Genomic DNA, 16,644 nt, shown 5'->3' with positions numbered 1-16,644 from the left:
CACTGCAATTGCTCTAGCTGCCAGGCTGTCTCCCTGTGCCAAGTTGGCCAGTAGTACCACAGCCATCTCTCGACACACTGGGTTCTTTCTGTCACTAAGGAAACGCACCATGGTGCTATAGACCTTCTCCAAGCGACTAAAGGGGGGAGTTGCAAGAATCAAATCCACGTTGTTGTCCTGGATGCTGAGTTTGCTGAGAGTTTCCAAAACCAGTCTCTGAGGGGAGAGGACAGCATTAGGCCCCAGGGTTGGAAAAGGATCCTGGGCCTCTGCTGATGGACATACTGCCCAGTGGAGGAGTCCATCCAGGACAGGCAAACAGATGCTTTCCGGGTACGGGGAGAGGTCCAACTGACCAGAAATGTTGGCCAGTGTAACCAGCGTGTTTTCACGCAGCATCTCCAAGCAGTCCCACCACCACTCCACCTTGTTGCAGCTCACCCCTTGGTCCTGCTCCTCTTCCTTCTCATAGGTCAGTGGTGCCTGTTTGCGTTCCGGATGCTTGTGGTGCAGGAGAATCAGTTTCCCTAGAATCAGCAGCAGACCGGGGTGCTTAGACATTTCAAAGTCATTGCCCGGCACAAACGATAAACTCCTGATGATGTTAGACACACAGACGCAGCGTTTAGCTAGAGAGTCTTGCCAGTCTAGAAGGGTGCACAGGGGTGTCTCATCTTTACTGTGAGGTTCGTCCTCCAGAATTTTGATATTTCTGTGGCTCTGAGCTGGACTACTGCCAAATGGAAATTTGCTGCTTTCCTTTGTTGCTTCCGAGTTTTTGACCTCCTCCTCCGCCAGCGAACCTGGCCGTGCCGAAAGCATGTCATCCATAGTAGCCGTTATCCTTTTCTCCGGGGGACCATCAGATGGCAGATTCTCCCCCTCTCTAGTTCCTGGATTGCTCTCAGCTGCGGAACGTTTTCTCAAGGCAGAGTTGCAGGAAACTCGTTTGTGAGTTAACAGTAGCTCCATTTTGCTCTCAAAGTGGGTTTGAATGTGTTCAGTGGTGTCTCCACCACCAATCCGCCAGTGCAGCAGTCCACTTTCAAACTCCTGTACTCGCCCCAGCTTGTCTGAGTAATCTACCACAAATGGGTCGTTCTTCTGCACTATCTTGACTGGCAGCTTGTCAAATTTACTGACTAGTTTTTCCTCGTTGCTCTCTAGGGGTGCTTTTTCTTTACTTGCAAATGCAGCCTCCTCTTCCTCCTCCTCTTCCTCATAGTTAGGGCTCTGTGGCTCCTCCACTTCGTCCCCCTCTTCAGGAGGGGGACTTGAAGACTTGCAGAATCTTTCAGGATCTAATAGTGTTTTTTGTCCTGGATCTCCCACCTCATATTCCTTTAGGATCCCAAAGATTTCGATCAGGCAACGCCGGAAATATTCCACCAGTAGCTCCAGCAACCCTGGCAGCTGCAACAGAAAGAACAAGGGGAGGAGGGGAAAAAAATAAATAAATCAGAGCAAGCTAGGCCAATACAAGTGATTGGGGATGTTGGTCAGAAGAGAGTTAAGAGCTGAAGCCGTATTGGCAATTAGTTTCTTATTATACTGGCTACACATTACAGTATTTGCTACTCCAAACAGACTTCCCATCTTCTGGGAAAGAGGGTAATGGAGGGGGAGAATGTAAAATACTGACTGACTTTTTTTCCTATCCATCACTGACCAAACACACAACATGCCCCTACACCCCCTTCCTGGTCACCTCCTCCTTCCTTCAAGCACAGGGTGGCAAAACACAACAGCAAGTGAAACAGTATTTACAATATTGTAGTTCATATTTTTTGCTATGGCTGGGGTGAGGAGGAAGGAGGTATAACGCCACATGCACAAGACACCCAGCCAGAGCCAGTTTAGGAAGAAGGTTAGCTTCCTTGAACTGGCATCCAAACTTCAGGAAAAGAGGCGTGACAAAGACAGACAGCTCCAGAAAACAAAATGGCATTGTAGATCATCAGAGAAGATAGTCAGCCTTCAGCATTTTGTGGTGCCCTTACTGTGAAGGTAGGTTTGAACACCTCATCCCTGTTATTCCCTTTTTGTACCACAGAGACAACACATCCACCATCCAGGCAAAACCTTGCATTTGCACACAATGCAAGTGGATAACTGTGTATACCGACAAAGTAGTCGGGCATGCAATTACCCAGACTCTCTACATGTATGTATTCAGGGTTGGCCTACACAACAGTTATGTTACATTTCTGCAAATGTTGGGATGGCTGGAAGTTTGGCTCTAGATGGAGAACACCTGTATTCTGCTATCTTGTTGACAGGATTCTGAACATAGGTTAGTGCTTCAAAGACCTAGATCTCAGAGCATCTGCACCTACCTGGCTGAGGTTGAAGGTCATTATGCTGTTGTCATCATAGAGCAGGATGTTTATGGTATCCAAGGCCCACGTACTTTCAGCCAGCAACCCAGACTTCAGAGACATCATCACTCTCCATGCTTCAGGAGTTCCTGTAATACAAACATATGATACCACCAGTTCCTGGTGCTGAGAAACAAAAAAAAAAAAAAAAAAAAGGACTGACACTCAATATTGCTTTCTGATTCCATGGACAGCAGAGCCCATTCCACGGGGCTTTACTGACCACAGTGCAGACAAACTAAATATGCGGTGGGAGGGCAGGGCATGATTCAGACAAGGCCACCTGAGACCCATTTCTTTTGGTGGCTCCCCTTCCCAACAGCCTGCCCCCAAAAGCAGTGATGGTCCTGACAGGACATCCCCAACAGCTACAGCGGAGCGGGAGCTTAGTCTTACCAATATCTTTCGTGGTCAGCCGTCTCCTTTGCTTCAACACGGGCTGCGTAGCTTCCACGGATCCGGGTGGGAAGGTGATGTCCCGTCGTGCCATGGGAGGCTGTACGGCCGCTGAGGCTATATGCGAGGCAGGGACGGGAGGTCCTGCTTTCTGCATTTTCATCCCCGAGTGCAGGAACGGAGATTTGCTGGGTGAGGTGCGGTTCTCCAGAGGTCTGGGCAGAGGTGCTGGGCTGGATACCTGAGGAATGTGATTCTGCATGCTAGGAGGGGTCTGGTAGTTAGGCTGTGGGGGCCTTGTCATTGGGGGTACCGGGGCAGAAGGACCATAAGGAGGCTGACGGTTCCCATGGGAGGGCCATGGCCCCTCATGATTTACCCTCTGATCTGCATGTAGAATTTCATCTGTTCGATTCACTCCATGATAAGCAGGCCCCTGGGCTGCAGAGCCTGAACCCTGCCGATTTGGATAGCTGTAGCCAATTTCATTGCGCCCTTGCCACAAGCTGCCCTGCTGCAAGCCCTCTGGAGTAGACTGTATGGGACCACCCATCATCTGTGGTGGCATATTCTGCTGGGCAGTCGAGCCCGGGGGAGCCGAGACCCTGTCTCTGCCAAATTGGAACGGGAACTGGTTCTGCGGCCCTCCAGCAGGTCGGCGGTCAGTGGCAGGGTATGTACTCCCATACTGGTTCTCCACAGCAGGACATGTATAAGGCTGTGCAGTTTGCTGCTGGCTCGGTTGTTGGGTCTGTGCTGTAGGCAGCTGCTGCTGCGCCTGCCCCTGCCCGGTGCTGTACGATACGTTGTACATCTCCCCTTCGTGTCGCTTGGCAGGTGGGCCATAACTGCCATCCATCGGCCGCTTGTAATTCTACAAGGAAGACGCACAAAGCAGTTGGTAATGGAGACTATTTATAAAACGCTAAAGGGAACGTGGCAGAGCTACACAGACCAAGTGGGACTGCATCCCCAAATCATACGAATGCTACTGTCTAACCTGCACTGAGGGGAGCTTTTCTAAATGGTCAAGACCACCAACCTTCCCACATGAGGCCTGAAGAGACAGCAGCCTCCGAAGTTTACAAGCCAAGACTGATTCTTTCAGGCATTTTGAGTTTTCCTAGCTGCTTCCATAAGGGCAGCTTTCAGGGCAGGCTAACGATCAGTGGGAAAGACTTGCCTATAAAAAGAGCTCAGCCTCTTAGCCTTTAGTACAGTCACCCCACAGTACAATCTGTGTGTGGATTCCTGTTCGGTCAGTCTCAGCAGCTTCAGCAGACCCTGTTCCAGTTCTTCCATAAATTGGACAGCAGAATAGAAGGTTCCACTGAAATCTCAGATAGGGTGTGACTCAAAAGCTACAGTTTGTACTTCTAATTGTTCCTTTCATCATAGATCTCAAAGCATCTTACAGAAGTGAGGATGACCCCTTTTTTACATATGGAAGGTCAGTTGGGCCATGACAGAACCAGGATTAAAACCCAGATCTCAATACCCAGTCCTGTGCCTTAACTACTGTGCTGTCTATCTAGGCTTCAACGTGATGCTCTAGAGCTCCAGGAAGACACTTGAGAACCAAAGTAACTGAAACCCTTGGCCCAGTGCCCTATGGCTCTGGTTGCAAAGCCAAACAAACTGCAAAGCAGTTGGAATTATTCTTAGCACAGCTCTGAAAGTGCCCTCTACTCTATGTTCACAAGCCAGACAGGATCTATCCCAAAATTGCAAGAAAAACAAGGGATTGGTTGAGGCATTGACATGAATAGCAAATTAAGTTTCCTCTCTTCGTTTTTATGGATGTTACGCTAAACTCTTCTCTGAAAAAGGTGCCCTGTGTAACACTCAAGGGAGGGATATAACCCCAAAATCTTCAGCAATGGGCTCAGGAAGTGAAAAATATCCAAGAAAATTCTGGGTTGCGTGGAAGGATCCAAGTCAGAGGCAGTTACCTAGACCTATTAAGGGATGATCACCAGGCCATACATGAAATACTAGACAAACCTGCTGACTGGACACCAAAGGCTGTTAGAGATACTGTGGGGATCAGACAGGTATGTTCCAGGGAGCACAGAACCCCAAGTGAAGCTTCCTGGGCTCCTGGAATCTGAACTAGTAACTGTACTAGCTATGTACTGAAGAGCCCCCACTTTACAGAAAACAGCTAATAGGACGAAATGTTGTACACACTGCACAAAACCACAACGTGTATTACAGCAAAGTTGCATTAAAACCTGTTTAACTACTTGGAAACTGGCAGTAATATGGAATGGTTTTGCATGATGTTTGGGCGTGTACATTCTATAGAACTCTCAAACATTACACAGAAATCAGTACAGCAGACAGCTACCCCAGAAAACAATTTGCTTTTGACAACTTTCCACAGGTGAATCATCCCACGTTTCCCTGGAGCAAACGGGAGACATTTGGGGAGCTCACCTGCTGTTGCTGTTGATATATGGTGGTTTGCTGACTGGGAAAGGGGCTGCCAGAGGATGTGCCTTGAGTGGAGAACTGATTGCCATAGGAATCATGTCTGCAGAGAGAGATTGAACAGGTGCATTACCTCCTGCCCAGGTGCACACTTAGCAATAAGGGTTTCTGAACTCCCTGTCTGTAGCGGGAGGCAGCCAGTTCTATTAACTGGCAAATGCTGCTTGCTTGGCACCAGCCGGCACCTACCGTTGCTGCTGCTGTTGCTGCTGTGGATAGCGGCTGGGAGAGTACATCCCTGAGTCAGGGGTGGAAGGCATAATGTTGGCCTGGGGAGTTCCAGTTCCTAAGCTTCCCTCGGGTCCCATTCCTGGTTCCGTCCTGCACAAACACATACACTTGTCAAGGCTGCTCCTTTGTTCCTCTAGAGGAAAGAGGCTACCAGGGAAGTCACTGTTGTGAATAAGGGATACGCTATTACACTTAGAGTCCAGCAAGCCCTCACCTCACTCTGTCGTAAGGACCTCCATAGGGATAATGTTGCCGTTGTCCCAGGGCCATGTTACCCATCCCTGGACCTGCAGCACGATTATACGGGTCACCCATACCAGTGTTGGGGCCCTGCCCTGAGGACATAAAGGGATCACTTCCTGGAGCTGGGAGAGGAAAAGAAAGGATCAGCACAGAAAGTTCACCTTGGAATCAGAAAAAAAACGTTCTCCCCTTTTGCAGGAGATGGATGGCTCTGGCCCAGGGGCTGCATATATCCCAAGGGCACCTTTCAGGGGTTAGACAGTTCAATGGGATAAGTGCTTCTGTATAAAAGAGCTCCATCACCTTTCCTCATACTGCTATAAGGATCCTTATTTGGCTCGTAGGACATGCGACCCATCATGTCGGAGGTATTCATGCTGGGCTGGTACCCGGGATTTGGAGTCATGGAGTTCCGCTTCTGGAACGTGGGGTCACTGCCATCTGCAAAGGCATCCTGAAGACCTACTGAGTTACTCCTGATATAATACAAGAACACACTCTTTAGAGTAAAGTCCTGTGCCACTCTTCGCCCCCGCACCCCAGATCACCCATCTTGTAGGTGAGGTGGGGGTATCATATCCCCCTTCCTGACAGACCCACCAAAAGAGGAAAAAATTCCTTGTTTCCCTTCAGAAAGGGAAACCCCTAGGAGAGACTAACAATGATTACACAGATGATGGGATATAGTTGCTAATTCCACAGCTTCACTACCAGTTATTACAAAATGAGCGTGACTCGTGCAACTGACCAAAACGCTCACCTCGGCCCCAACTCAACTGCGAGCGAACATTAGCAATCCTGCCAGCAACACAGGCTCTTTGCTCACAGCAGACAGAATGTGGCAGTGCAATACCTGATGCCTGGCAAAGGGGGCATCTGACTGTGTGGTGTAGACGCTGGCGTTGGTGGTTTCAAATCTCCTCCCTCTGCCATAGAGCTGCTGGTGGATTGAGGTGTCTGAGGACCCTGCATGGAGCCTGAACCCGCTGCAAGCAGAAAAAGTCAGCATGAGTAGATATGCACCAGACAGAAGAGGTCATCCAGAAACACTCCAGAATCTCAGCAACTCCAAAAATCAAGAGACACACCCTGAAGGAGTGGTATGGCCATTCTCAAAACATGGACAGGTAAAACCTCTCTCTAACCCTCCCTCTAAAAACAGAACCTGTTTGAAAGATAAAGGAAAGCAACAGTGAATATAGCAGTACAAGGACATACCATCAGCTATCCAGACTTCCCAACAAATCCATACATGACATGTTGAGCTGTGAGAATGCTTAAGGCTCTCATAATTCTCTGTCAGAAAGAATGTGTCTTACATTTTCTATCCAATTGTCCCACCCTCACCCCTTTAAAACACCTCCCACCATACTGGACAAGCTTCCCAGATTATGTGGTGTCAGAGGAAGATGCTTAGCTGTGTACCAGGCTGCACAGAATTAAAATGTTTCTCCAGCAAGTGTGACAACCGCAACCCCAATATCAGAGTTAGCAGCCCGGCACCTTCATGTTCACACCACACTCAAGGCAAAGATAGTGAGTTCGATGTCTCATAAGGCTCACATCCTTTACGAGATGGAAACTCCACTGCCTTCAGCGGAAGTAACTCTGATTTTGTACTGCAAGGCTCCATTCTCTGATGTGCCCTTTCCGGTGGGAATTCATTCAGGAGAACCCTAGAAGCACTCCTAAGCCATCTTGGGATAGGCTCTTAGGAACAGGAACCAAAGAAAGAACAGCACTTTCAATGAATGACAAAGCCCTTGTTTAGCAAAGAAGTGGAGGATCAATTGAGACAAAGCAGCTATGGAAAACCCTGGCTTGAAAATCCTAGGCCACCACGTGTAACCAAGCACACAGCGAGCTCAGGGAGTTCCACTATTCCAGTGGAACTACTGCTACGCTCCTTGCAGCTGGCAAGAGCTGAACTCTTAATTAATGTTTCCATTAGTTACCATTCCCGGCACCCGATATCCCTCAGCTTCAGCCTTGCTGGTTGATGAGTCATTTCAGCTATTCATTAAAATCCTCTAAGGTCACATACAGGTCATGTTTGTTTATGCCCCACCTTCCTGGCACCCTGTCCCTCTCCCCCCCCTCTTCCTCCCTCTCAGTCTGGGGACTTCTTCACAGAAGGAAGGGCAGTCAAGCTCAGCAGGGAGCTTCATTCATAACCTCCCCCACGCCCTTCTTCACTATTCATTAGCATTTCAGCTCCACTCCCGCCCCCCTGGGAATTCAGCGCTGGGCTCCACTGCATTAGAACGCACTGACATCAACAGGAAGAGGCTGTTTGTCCCCATCCCCTGCTGTCTCTCCCACTCACTATTTTACAAACAGTTGGAGACAAGCCAATTCCATCCCCTGGGAATAAAACCTAACAGCCCGCTGGAGGCGCCTCCCAGGGGACACCCAGCCAGTCACACTCAGGAACCCAAGAAGGGGAGGGGAGGGGGGACGGGGAGAGAAAGGAGGAAGCCCAGAAGGCTATATCCAGACTCCTGGGCACACAAGTCATGCAGCTTTGGGGGGGAAGGGGGGGCGCAAACTGCACACTAAATGGTTTTACAGTGAGGATTGCCTGAGCAGGGCATACGTTTCATTAGACACTCTCCAGTAGCCTTACCCCATCACACACACCGAGGAAGTCCCTATGTATTCCACAGCTACAAAATATATCCCTTAATGCAGAATTGTATATTGAAATCTAAGCCTCCATTAAGATGAAAATAAGTGGAAAGCGATCTTCACAGCCAGAAGGGCCAGCAATCAAAGGCAAACAGAGTAGTCTGCAAACAGCCTGAAGCAACAGCTCAGTGATATGAACTGCCTCCATTCATCTTCATGGGGTGTTAACTTGGTATGCCAGCAATGGCAGCTTAAATGCATTCAGTGGTGGACATGCAGGGCATAGCTTTGGAAACCAGAACTCAAACTTTTCCACTCCCCCACCAAAAGAGTCACTCACCTCTTCCTTGTTTGCAAGAGAGGAACAGAAGCATCCCCACAGTGCTAGAAGCCACCAGCTACCTCCTGGGTTCTAACTGTCAAACTGCTGTCAGCTGCCAAACCTAACTCAGGCCTCCTGCCCTCCTGGATACCAAATGCCCCACTGCCCTCTACTCAGCTGCCAAAAAGAAACTTTCTGAGAGAGCGAGTTGCCTATATGCACTCACATTTGTGGGATGCTCCCCCTGTCTGGGTTTCAGGAACCTGGTGGGACAGCATGAGCAGCCACCTGAGGCACTGAGGTTTGGAGCCAAGGTTGTTAGAGGCAACTATGTGGGTGGGCGAATACACTGAGAACGGTCCTCCTAAAGCAAGCATCAGATCTACAGGCCAAGTCAATAGAGCAGTGCTGCATAAACGAATTCGAGGTAGCAGGCCTGCAAATTTCCATCACTAAAGCAAGCCACCAATGCCACCATATCCCTAGAAGGCCAAGTCTTGAGAATCACGCTAGCTAAAGAAAAAGAGAAAGCTATGCACCATCTAATTCACTGACAGGTACTAAGTTGGAAATGCCATCCCTTCTACATTAATCTCTAAATGCCACAACTAAGTAACTTCCTAGATCAGTGGTTTTCAAACTTTATTTCTGGTGACCCAGTTGAAGAAAACTGTTGATGCCAGTGACCCAACGAAGCTGGGGATGAAGGGTTTGGGAGGGGCCAAGTGCTGGGGTGAGGGCTGCGGGGTGGGGCCGGGAATGAGGGGTTCAGAGTGTAGGAGGGGGCTCAGGGCTGGGGTGCAGGAGGTCGGGGCTCGGGATGAGGGGGTCGGGGTGCAGGAAGGGGTTCTGGGGGCTCAGGGCTGAGGCAGGGGATTGGGGCACAGACTTACCTCCAGCGGCACAGTGGGGGTGCTAAGACAGGCTTCCTGCCTGTCCCGGCACCATGGGCCATGCTGCACCTCAGAAGCGGCCAGCAGCAGGTCTGGCTCCTAAGCGGAGGCATGCAATCGGCTCTGCGCGACTCTTGCCTGGAGGTACTCCCCTCCTTCCCCCCACCATTCCCATTGGCTGGTTCCCGGCCAGTGGGAGTGTAGAGCCGGTGCCCAGGGCGGAGGCAGCACGCAGAGCCCAATAGCCCCCCTGCCTAGAAGCAGGACTCGTTGCTGGCCGTTTCTGGGGTGCAGTGCAGTGCTGGAAAAGGTAGACACTAGCCTGCCTTAGCTAGGCAGCACTGCTGACGGTGCTGACCAGAGCAAGGTGACCCAGTAGTGGATCGTGACCCATAGTTTGAAAAACACTGTCCTAGATGCCTTAGTCCTAACCAAATAAACTCATAACCCTCTTAACACCTTGGTTATGTAATCTAATTTCCCTGTTGGAAAGAATGAGGTTTTGTGAAGAAAGCTGGAAGAGATCAGCGGTCTGGTTTAAGTTTAACTCAGACGCTGCTTTAGGCAAAATTTTTGCCTAATGACAAAATAGTTTCATCCTGTGGAATACAGTGAAGTTAATCCCACACTGGGACAGGTTTCCTGAATGGTGGAAAGACATTACTCAGTCCTCTGAGGAAACTTTTGACTGTGGCTGAATGCTTCACAGTTATCTATGGGAGAGCGGTATTCTGAGATGGCAAACAAGTGCATTTTGTTCAAGGACACAGCAAGGCTGATGCTTCAGATACAGTAAGAAGTCAATAAAAGATTATATGAATGCAGAGCATGATGATGAACTGCCGTCCACTGCTGGAAGAGGGAAAACCTTTATCCACTTCTGGGAGCAGTATTTCAATATGGAAGGCTTCTTGGTCTGCAAAGAGATCCTTTGTAGCCTTGCAAAATCTGCTAGATGAGGACAAATCCATGTCCTGTGACCCAAGCAGCAAGGTGAAGAGACTGATCTGGGATGCGAGACCAGATTAATTTTCTTAGGTTACATGGCCTAGTGGCATAGGTAGCTGGTATGGAGACTCTTGGAGACCTATATAGCAATACTGCCTGTTCCAAAAAACTGGACTGATCAAGCTAAACCAGGCCCTGATCAATTGTCTCTCACCGTCAGCAGTAGTAAGGGGATTGGTGGAAACGCACATAGTGGATCCCTGCTCCAATTCAATCGGAAGAATACCGGTCACTGGATTTTCTGTTCGGCCCTGCTCTGGAACAACAACAGTAGTGAGGATGCTGCACTGCTGCCTCTACCTGAGGAGGTACGTTTTTCTGCCCAGACAGAAAATCTTTCTGGTTTTGTCAGAAGGGGTGGCACCACCAAACCTGGAGCTCTTAAGGCTTCCCATTGGCTGCAGAGACAGCCAAAAGAGTTTGAGTCAGGTGTGGGAAAGATGCTGAAATCCCTGCTGTAGAACCAGGTACAAGCGACCTTCCTTTGTGGTGATGAAGGGTGCAGATCCTGGGGTCAGCCAGCTGCCTGCAGCAGGTGTCATCAAGCCTTAATCAACAGATAAGTTCTTCTCCTTGTTCTCAAGTACAGTATATCTCAAAACAGGAGCATTTTCTTCCTGAACTTGGACAGTCTTCAACTCTAAAGATAATTATTCAAACCTGCAACTCTTGAAATTATCTGTAGTCATCGGGGTAATGAGGGCAGACGTGACAGTATTCAGGCAAAACAGAAGTACTGACATTAAATGCGACTTCATCCCTACCCAGTAGGCATGTTACACTGTGGATATGAGCCAAAGGTGGAGAGAGATGAAAGACTCAACAATTTAAAGAGGCAAAGAAGGTCATGGTGATTGCCCTTGGCCCTTTTGGGAAAGGTCAAAGAAGCAGGCTTCTCAACTGGCCACCAATAAACTGAGGGAGGTAGCTGCATCATCCATGGGTTAAAGCATGGGGAGGACGGGAGAAAGCAGCAGCATCTGCAGAGAAATATGCTAGGGAGTCTGAGAAACCTTTGAGAGAAAGGTCCTGGTGGCGCCTGAAGGAGAATCTCACAACCCCAGATGCTTCCTTTTGCCAGGACTGACAAAATTTACACAACTGGAGTACTCTCAAAGTAGGACTCTGTTTCACTGTCCTGGAAGATGCTTATCCCAGAACCAAAGGCTCTCTCTTTCCCACATTAAGGTGTTTCAGAGCAGACCTTTGCACGGGAATGGAGCCCTAACCAGAAAATGCATCTGAAGATCTGGCTTGTAGGGGTTAAATCAGAGGTGGTCAAACTATGGCCCGTGGGCCAACTGTCCTGCCCAGCCCTTGAGCTCCTGGCTGGGAAGGCTAGCCTCCAGCCTCTCCCCTGCTGTCCCCCCTCCCCTGCAGCCTCAGCTAGCCATGCCGCCAGCACTCTGGTCTGCGGGGCTGCGAGATCCTGCCGGGCAGCATGGCTGGCTCTGGCTGGGCAGTGCTGCTACCAGTCCTAGTGCTCCGAGCGGCATGGTAAGGGGGCGGGGGTGGTTGGATAGGCGTGGGAGTCCCGGGGGGCCTGTCAGAGAGTATAGGTGTGGATAGGGATCAGGGCAGTCAGGGAGCTGGGGGGGGGGAGGGTTTGAAGTGGGAGGGGGGCAGAGGCCAGGCTGTTTGGGGAGGCACAGCCTTTGGAACATACAGTTTCGGAATCCTGATGTGGCCCTCAGGCCAAAAAGTTTGCCCACCCCGGGTTAAATCATTAGGAGGACCTGGAACCAGCTGGGTATACCTGGTCTTTTGCAATAGAGGCTTAAAAGGCTTGGCATGTTCAAAACAGCCATCCAGGGAACGACCTTCTCCAATACAAATAGGATAGAAGGTTTCACACACTGGGAAGACAAAGGGGCAGAAAATGCACTGCTTAAACCCAGAGTTTTCTCCTGTTCTGTACAGTCTGGATCAGACATGATGCCCAGGAACCAAGGAACAAACTGGAGATTCTCCAGGAAATGAAACTACACTACAGAGACTATTTAATTTATCTATTCTAAAGCTCCCCTAAATGGTCTATAACCAAAACCATCCCAACACGTACCAATAAATTTGTGTTTTAAAACAACAAAAAAGGCTTTGGGCACAGAGTCCTAGACCTGCAGCTAGCCCTAGGAAAGTAACGGACTGATGCGGTATCTGACAACACATCCCCATAACGCAAGCTTTAAGTATTCAGTGCAGCGGAGGGGTGCTTTTGTGATCACAAGGTGCTACTTTCCCAAAAGGTTCCCACATCACAGCAGCACGTGGTGCTGCTTGAATATGCCGAAGTCATCTCAGAGAGCTTCCTCAAGGTCACTCTCCCAGACTTCCCCATCCTCCATCACGCAGTTATGCATTGTCAGTATAAAAGCCTGCAGAATACGGAACATATGGTGGCAGCGTAAAAAAGCCAGTATCAAAGATATCTCAAACTCCAGTTCCTAGAAGGTAAGTTACGTGGTCCCTAGGGATACTCACTGCAGGCATGCACGTGCTCAGGGTGCCAAGGACTAGAAATTCTTCAGCAGTGACCATTGGTCCGCGCCAGCACCCTGCGCCTTCTTGGGCTGCAAACCCAGGACATAAGGGACAGCACAAACTGACCACCTCTCCAGTTCCCTCCTGCCACAAGTCATGTGAGGATCCAGAGAAGAGGTGGAAGGAGGAGAGGTCATGAATACACACAGGGACCACACATCTTTAGGAACTCCAGTTACTGTAAGGGAAGTAACCGTCTTTTCTTTGAGTGCTGGTCCCTAGGTGTTTACTATGGGGCTCTGGGGTGGGAGGTTTGGGGTGCAGGAGCAGGTTCAGGGCTGGGGGGGGGGGGGGGGGGTTGCAGGCTCCAGGAGGGAGTTAGGTGTGGGAGGGGACTCTGGGCTGGGGCAGGGGTGTGGGAAGGGGTTCGGGGTCCCGGCGCCACTTACCACAGCTCCGAGGAAGCAGCCACTAGATCCCTGAGGCCCCATGGCACACGGGCAGCCAGTGAGGCACCGTGCGCTGCCCTCATGCCCACAGGCACCACCCACAGCTCCCACTGGTTATGGTTCCCGGCCAATGGGAGCTGCAGAGCCGGCATTCTGATGGGGGCAGCACGCGGAGCCTCCCTGGGAGGAAGGGGGAGGAGCTGATCAGTGGGGCCCGCTGACCCTCTGGAGTACCCTCGCGGACCCCAGTTTGAGAAACACTGTACTAACTAGTAAAAGAACTAAAAATTGTTCGCAACATTTACAGAGAAGGCTAGAAGGCTACACACACACACACACGAGGGTTCCCTCCCAGTCAACAAGCAGCAGAAAAGAAACTGGAGAGGTCAGCAGCCTGCCACACCCCACATTCCCTTCGTTCTCAGCATGAGGAAGATGCAGACCAACGGACACTCCTACTGAAGGAGTTCTGGACCTGGGCACATGGACAACATTTGCATCCACCATGAACATCCAAAAGGATGAGCACTCGAAGAGGATACATACACTACAAGGAATATTTTACTCACTGTTCTATTCCCTTACATATGGGGCTCATTAAAGGCCTTAATTTGAATGCATCTGATATTGTCACGAGAATTTCCATTTTACAGTAGGAATGCGGAGGAACTTGGAGAGGAATTTAAATCCAATTTGCTGCAGAATATATGGGATCTTGTCTGTAATCTTTATACTCACCTGGAGATGGGGGCTGTATCTTGGGCTGGGACTTCTTTGAATCAGCAGCCGCAAAGATGTCTGGGGGCGGATCTTCGCCTCGTTCAATTTTGCACTCAAAGGCATAGAGACATTGGATGTACTGCTTCTTCAAAGAACTAGCTGCACTGCTAGAAGTGCCCACATTAAGATTGGTGGCTAACTCACGCCATTTCTTGTTTTTGTTGACCTGCACAACCAAAAAAAGGGGGGGGGGGGGAAGGGGTGTCAGAACATAAAATTCAAGCCATTTCTCCTTTCCCCAGGGTGAGACAGAGCCATGTTTCCCACCCTAGATACTAGCTAAACATGTTATGTAGCAATCATAACAGCTACACAATTGGTCTGAAACTGTGGATCAAAAACAAAACAGTAAGCCTCCCCTTTGCCCACGTGGAGGGGGGAAAAAAGGAGTCTCAGAGCTGAATACCACCAAGCAGCAAACCGAAGTAGACATGAGGCCAGCAGGCAGCCCACATGCATCAACACTAATAAGTGATGCAAACATAGAGAGCATCATTGCTATTCTATGGACTGGGTGAGGAAAAGTACAAGCTGGATCTCAGTGCTGTCAGAATACTCTGAACAGGAGCAATTACCTGGAGCACTGCGATTAGATCCACTTAATTCAAGGATATTGGATTTTATAAATAAGATATTAACACTATTTTAAAAGTTCCAGACTCAACTTAAATCAAAAGAACTCAATTAGCAAATCGAGTTAAGCCTGAATCCTATTGCCTATACAGCACCTGAGATTTGGAGAAGGACGCGGCTATGCATACGAACGTATAGCCATCTCACTTGAGTCACAGTCGTGATGGCTTTCAGAGCTTCTGGTCACCCACCTGAGTAAGTCCTCCAATCTCCTTTACAGAGATATAGAGCCGGTAAAGATCTAGGGGTTTCCTGCCCACAGCTGGGAGGTTGGTCATGCCCATTGCCTTCTCTTCAGTGAAGGCTAGGTAACGATCTACCCAAATCTTCCTCTCCGGCTCACCACCCAGCTCATACAATTTGGTAATCTTCTCATTGGTGGTAGTAGAGGAACTGGACTTCTAGAATAAGGAGAAAGCAGATCTCAGGATGGAGGAGCAAGTGAGCTAAGAAATTTAAACACATCAAGTTCAGGCCAGGTTCGTCATCTTATCAAGCAGAAAAAAACCTGAAGGGATAAAATTCTGTAGTTGTATTAGGAACAGCCACATATCAGCCCAAAGGCCAAATGCACACGTCTCAGTTCGATGTTGGTGTAGACAGACAGACGACATAGAGCTTTTGTGGACAACGCTGCTGAGAATCACAATGACCACACTTAAAAGTCCACCCATAGGAAGGCTGCAGAAGCCAGGTAAATTTCATCCAGACACCAGAATGGTTTGTGTGGTGAGGGGACGAGGGACGGGCAAGAGGCTACAATCTTTCTTCTAAACAAGAGACTGACTTACCCGTAATTCTGCTTCTCTGAAGAGACCTTGTAGGATATTCATATTACTTGGGGGAGAGGAGGGGCTTTGTTCCTTAGCACAAGAAATGGGGAACTCCCTCAGCTCTTAAGGTTTTCTGATCCCCAAGGACAGCACTAACAGGATAAGGGAAAGCCAGGACTCCCTGCTAGCCATCATACCCTGCCAACTATAAACACTGCCCTCCAAATTTTTCAGTCAGTCCCTTTTCTAATTACTCTAGTGGAAGCTCCCAGGATACATTACTACAAATGTATCACGGATCAAAAATATGCCCCAAAGAAAACTAAGACGAGGTGTAAGAATTTGGCAGTTTAATTGAAAACCCGATAGGAAGTGGATGGGTGAGGAATCCTACAAGAGAATATCTTCCCTTCATAATTTTCCCTCCCTAATGATTCAATCTGCAGAATTTGTCACAATGCCACTAACGCCAAAAATGTTGGAAATTTCTCTCTTCCCCTGCCAGAATTTGCTGCTTTTTACTCACAAATATAAAAGGAAGATGCCTCTTAAAAAAATACTGCATCAAACAACCTTCAAGTCTGCGGAACAAGACCACAATTAAAACTTCTTGATGTAAAAATAATTAGCCAACTGAAAAGGAGTATCCTGAATTAAAGACTGTAATGGAAGTAAGTGGAAGGAAAGGAGTTTGGCCTCTCCTATCTTAGGAACAGAGTGTGGGGTGGGAGCTCTATTCTGGAGGCTGAATCCAAGCAATAACGTGCAAGTCTGCAGAACAAGGACTGTGTAGCTACTCTACAGAGGTCAACAATTAAATATTTGAGGCAGACTGTGGTGACAACCTTGAACTGGATCAAAGGAGCTTTTACAAGGTCTTCTAGTTTCAGGCCAGCCAGGTCATAAGAGCAATCAGGCATCCATGTAGACGTGGCC

General features: G+C 49.1%; 1 protein-coding gene across 1 annotated transcript in view; it reads right to left on the bottom strand.

The window, feature by feature from the left end:
* Positions 1–16,644, bottom strand: part of ARID1A (AT-rich interaction domain 1A) — a 77,673-nt gene that overhangs the window by 1,475 nt on the left and 59,554 nt on the right. The window contains exons 11-20 of the mRNA XM_074934581.1: positions 15,127–15,336; positions 14,261–14,468; positions 6,595–6,727; positions 6,045–6,217; positions 5,713–5,863; positions 5,457–5,588; positions 5,214–5,310; positions 2,775–3,648; positions 2,337–2,467; positions 1–1,413 (exon numbers count right to left, since the gene is read on the bottom strand). The exon at positions 1–1,413 is cut by the window's left edge and continues 1,475 nt beyond it. Coding sequence (XP_074790682.1) covers positions 1–1,413; positions 2,337–2,467; positions 2,775–3,648; positions 5,214–5,310; positions 5,457–5,588; positions 5,713–5,863; positions 6,045–6,217; positions 6,595–6,727; positions 14,261–14,468; positions 15,127–15,336 — 3,522 coding nt within the window. The remainder of the gene's footprint in view (positions 1,414–2,336; positions 2,468–2,774; positions 3,649–5,213; positions 5,311–5,456; positions 5,589–5,712; positions 5,864–6,044; positions 6,218–6,594; positions 6,728–14,260; positions 14,469–15,126; positions 15,337–16,644) is intronic.

This window comes from Natator depressus, chromosome 19 (genome assembly GCF_965152275.1).
Source record: "Natator depressus isolate rNatDep1 chromosome 19, rNatDep2.hap1, whole genome shotgun sequence".
Lineage (NCBI taxonomy): Eukaryota > Metazoa > Chordata > Testudines > Cheloniidae > Natator > Natator depressus.
This window is presented reverse-complemented; position numbering and strand designations above follow the sequence as displayed.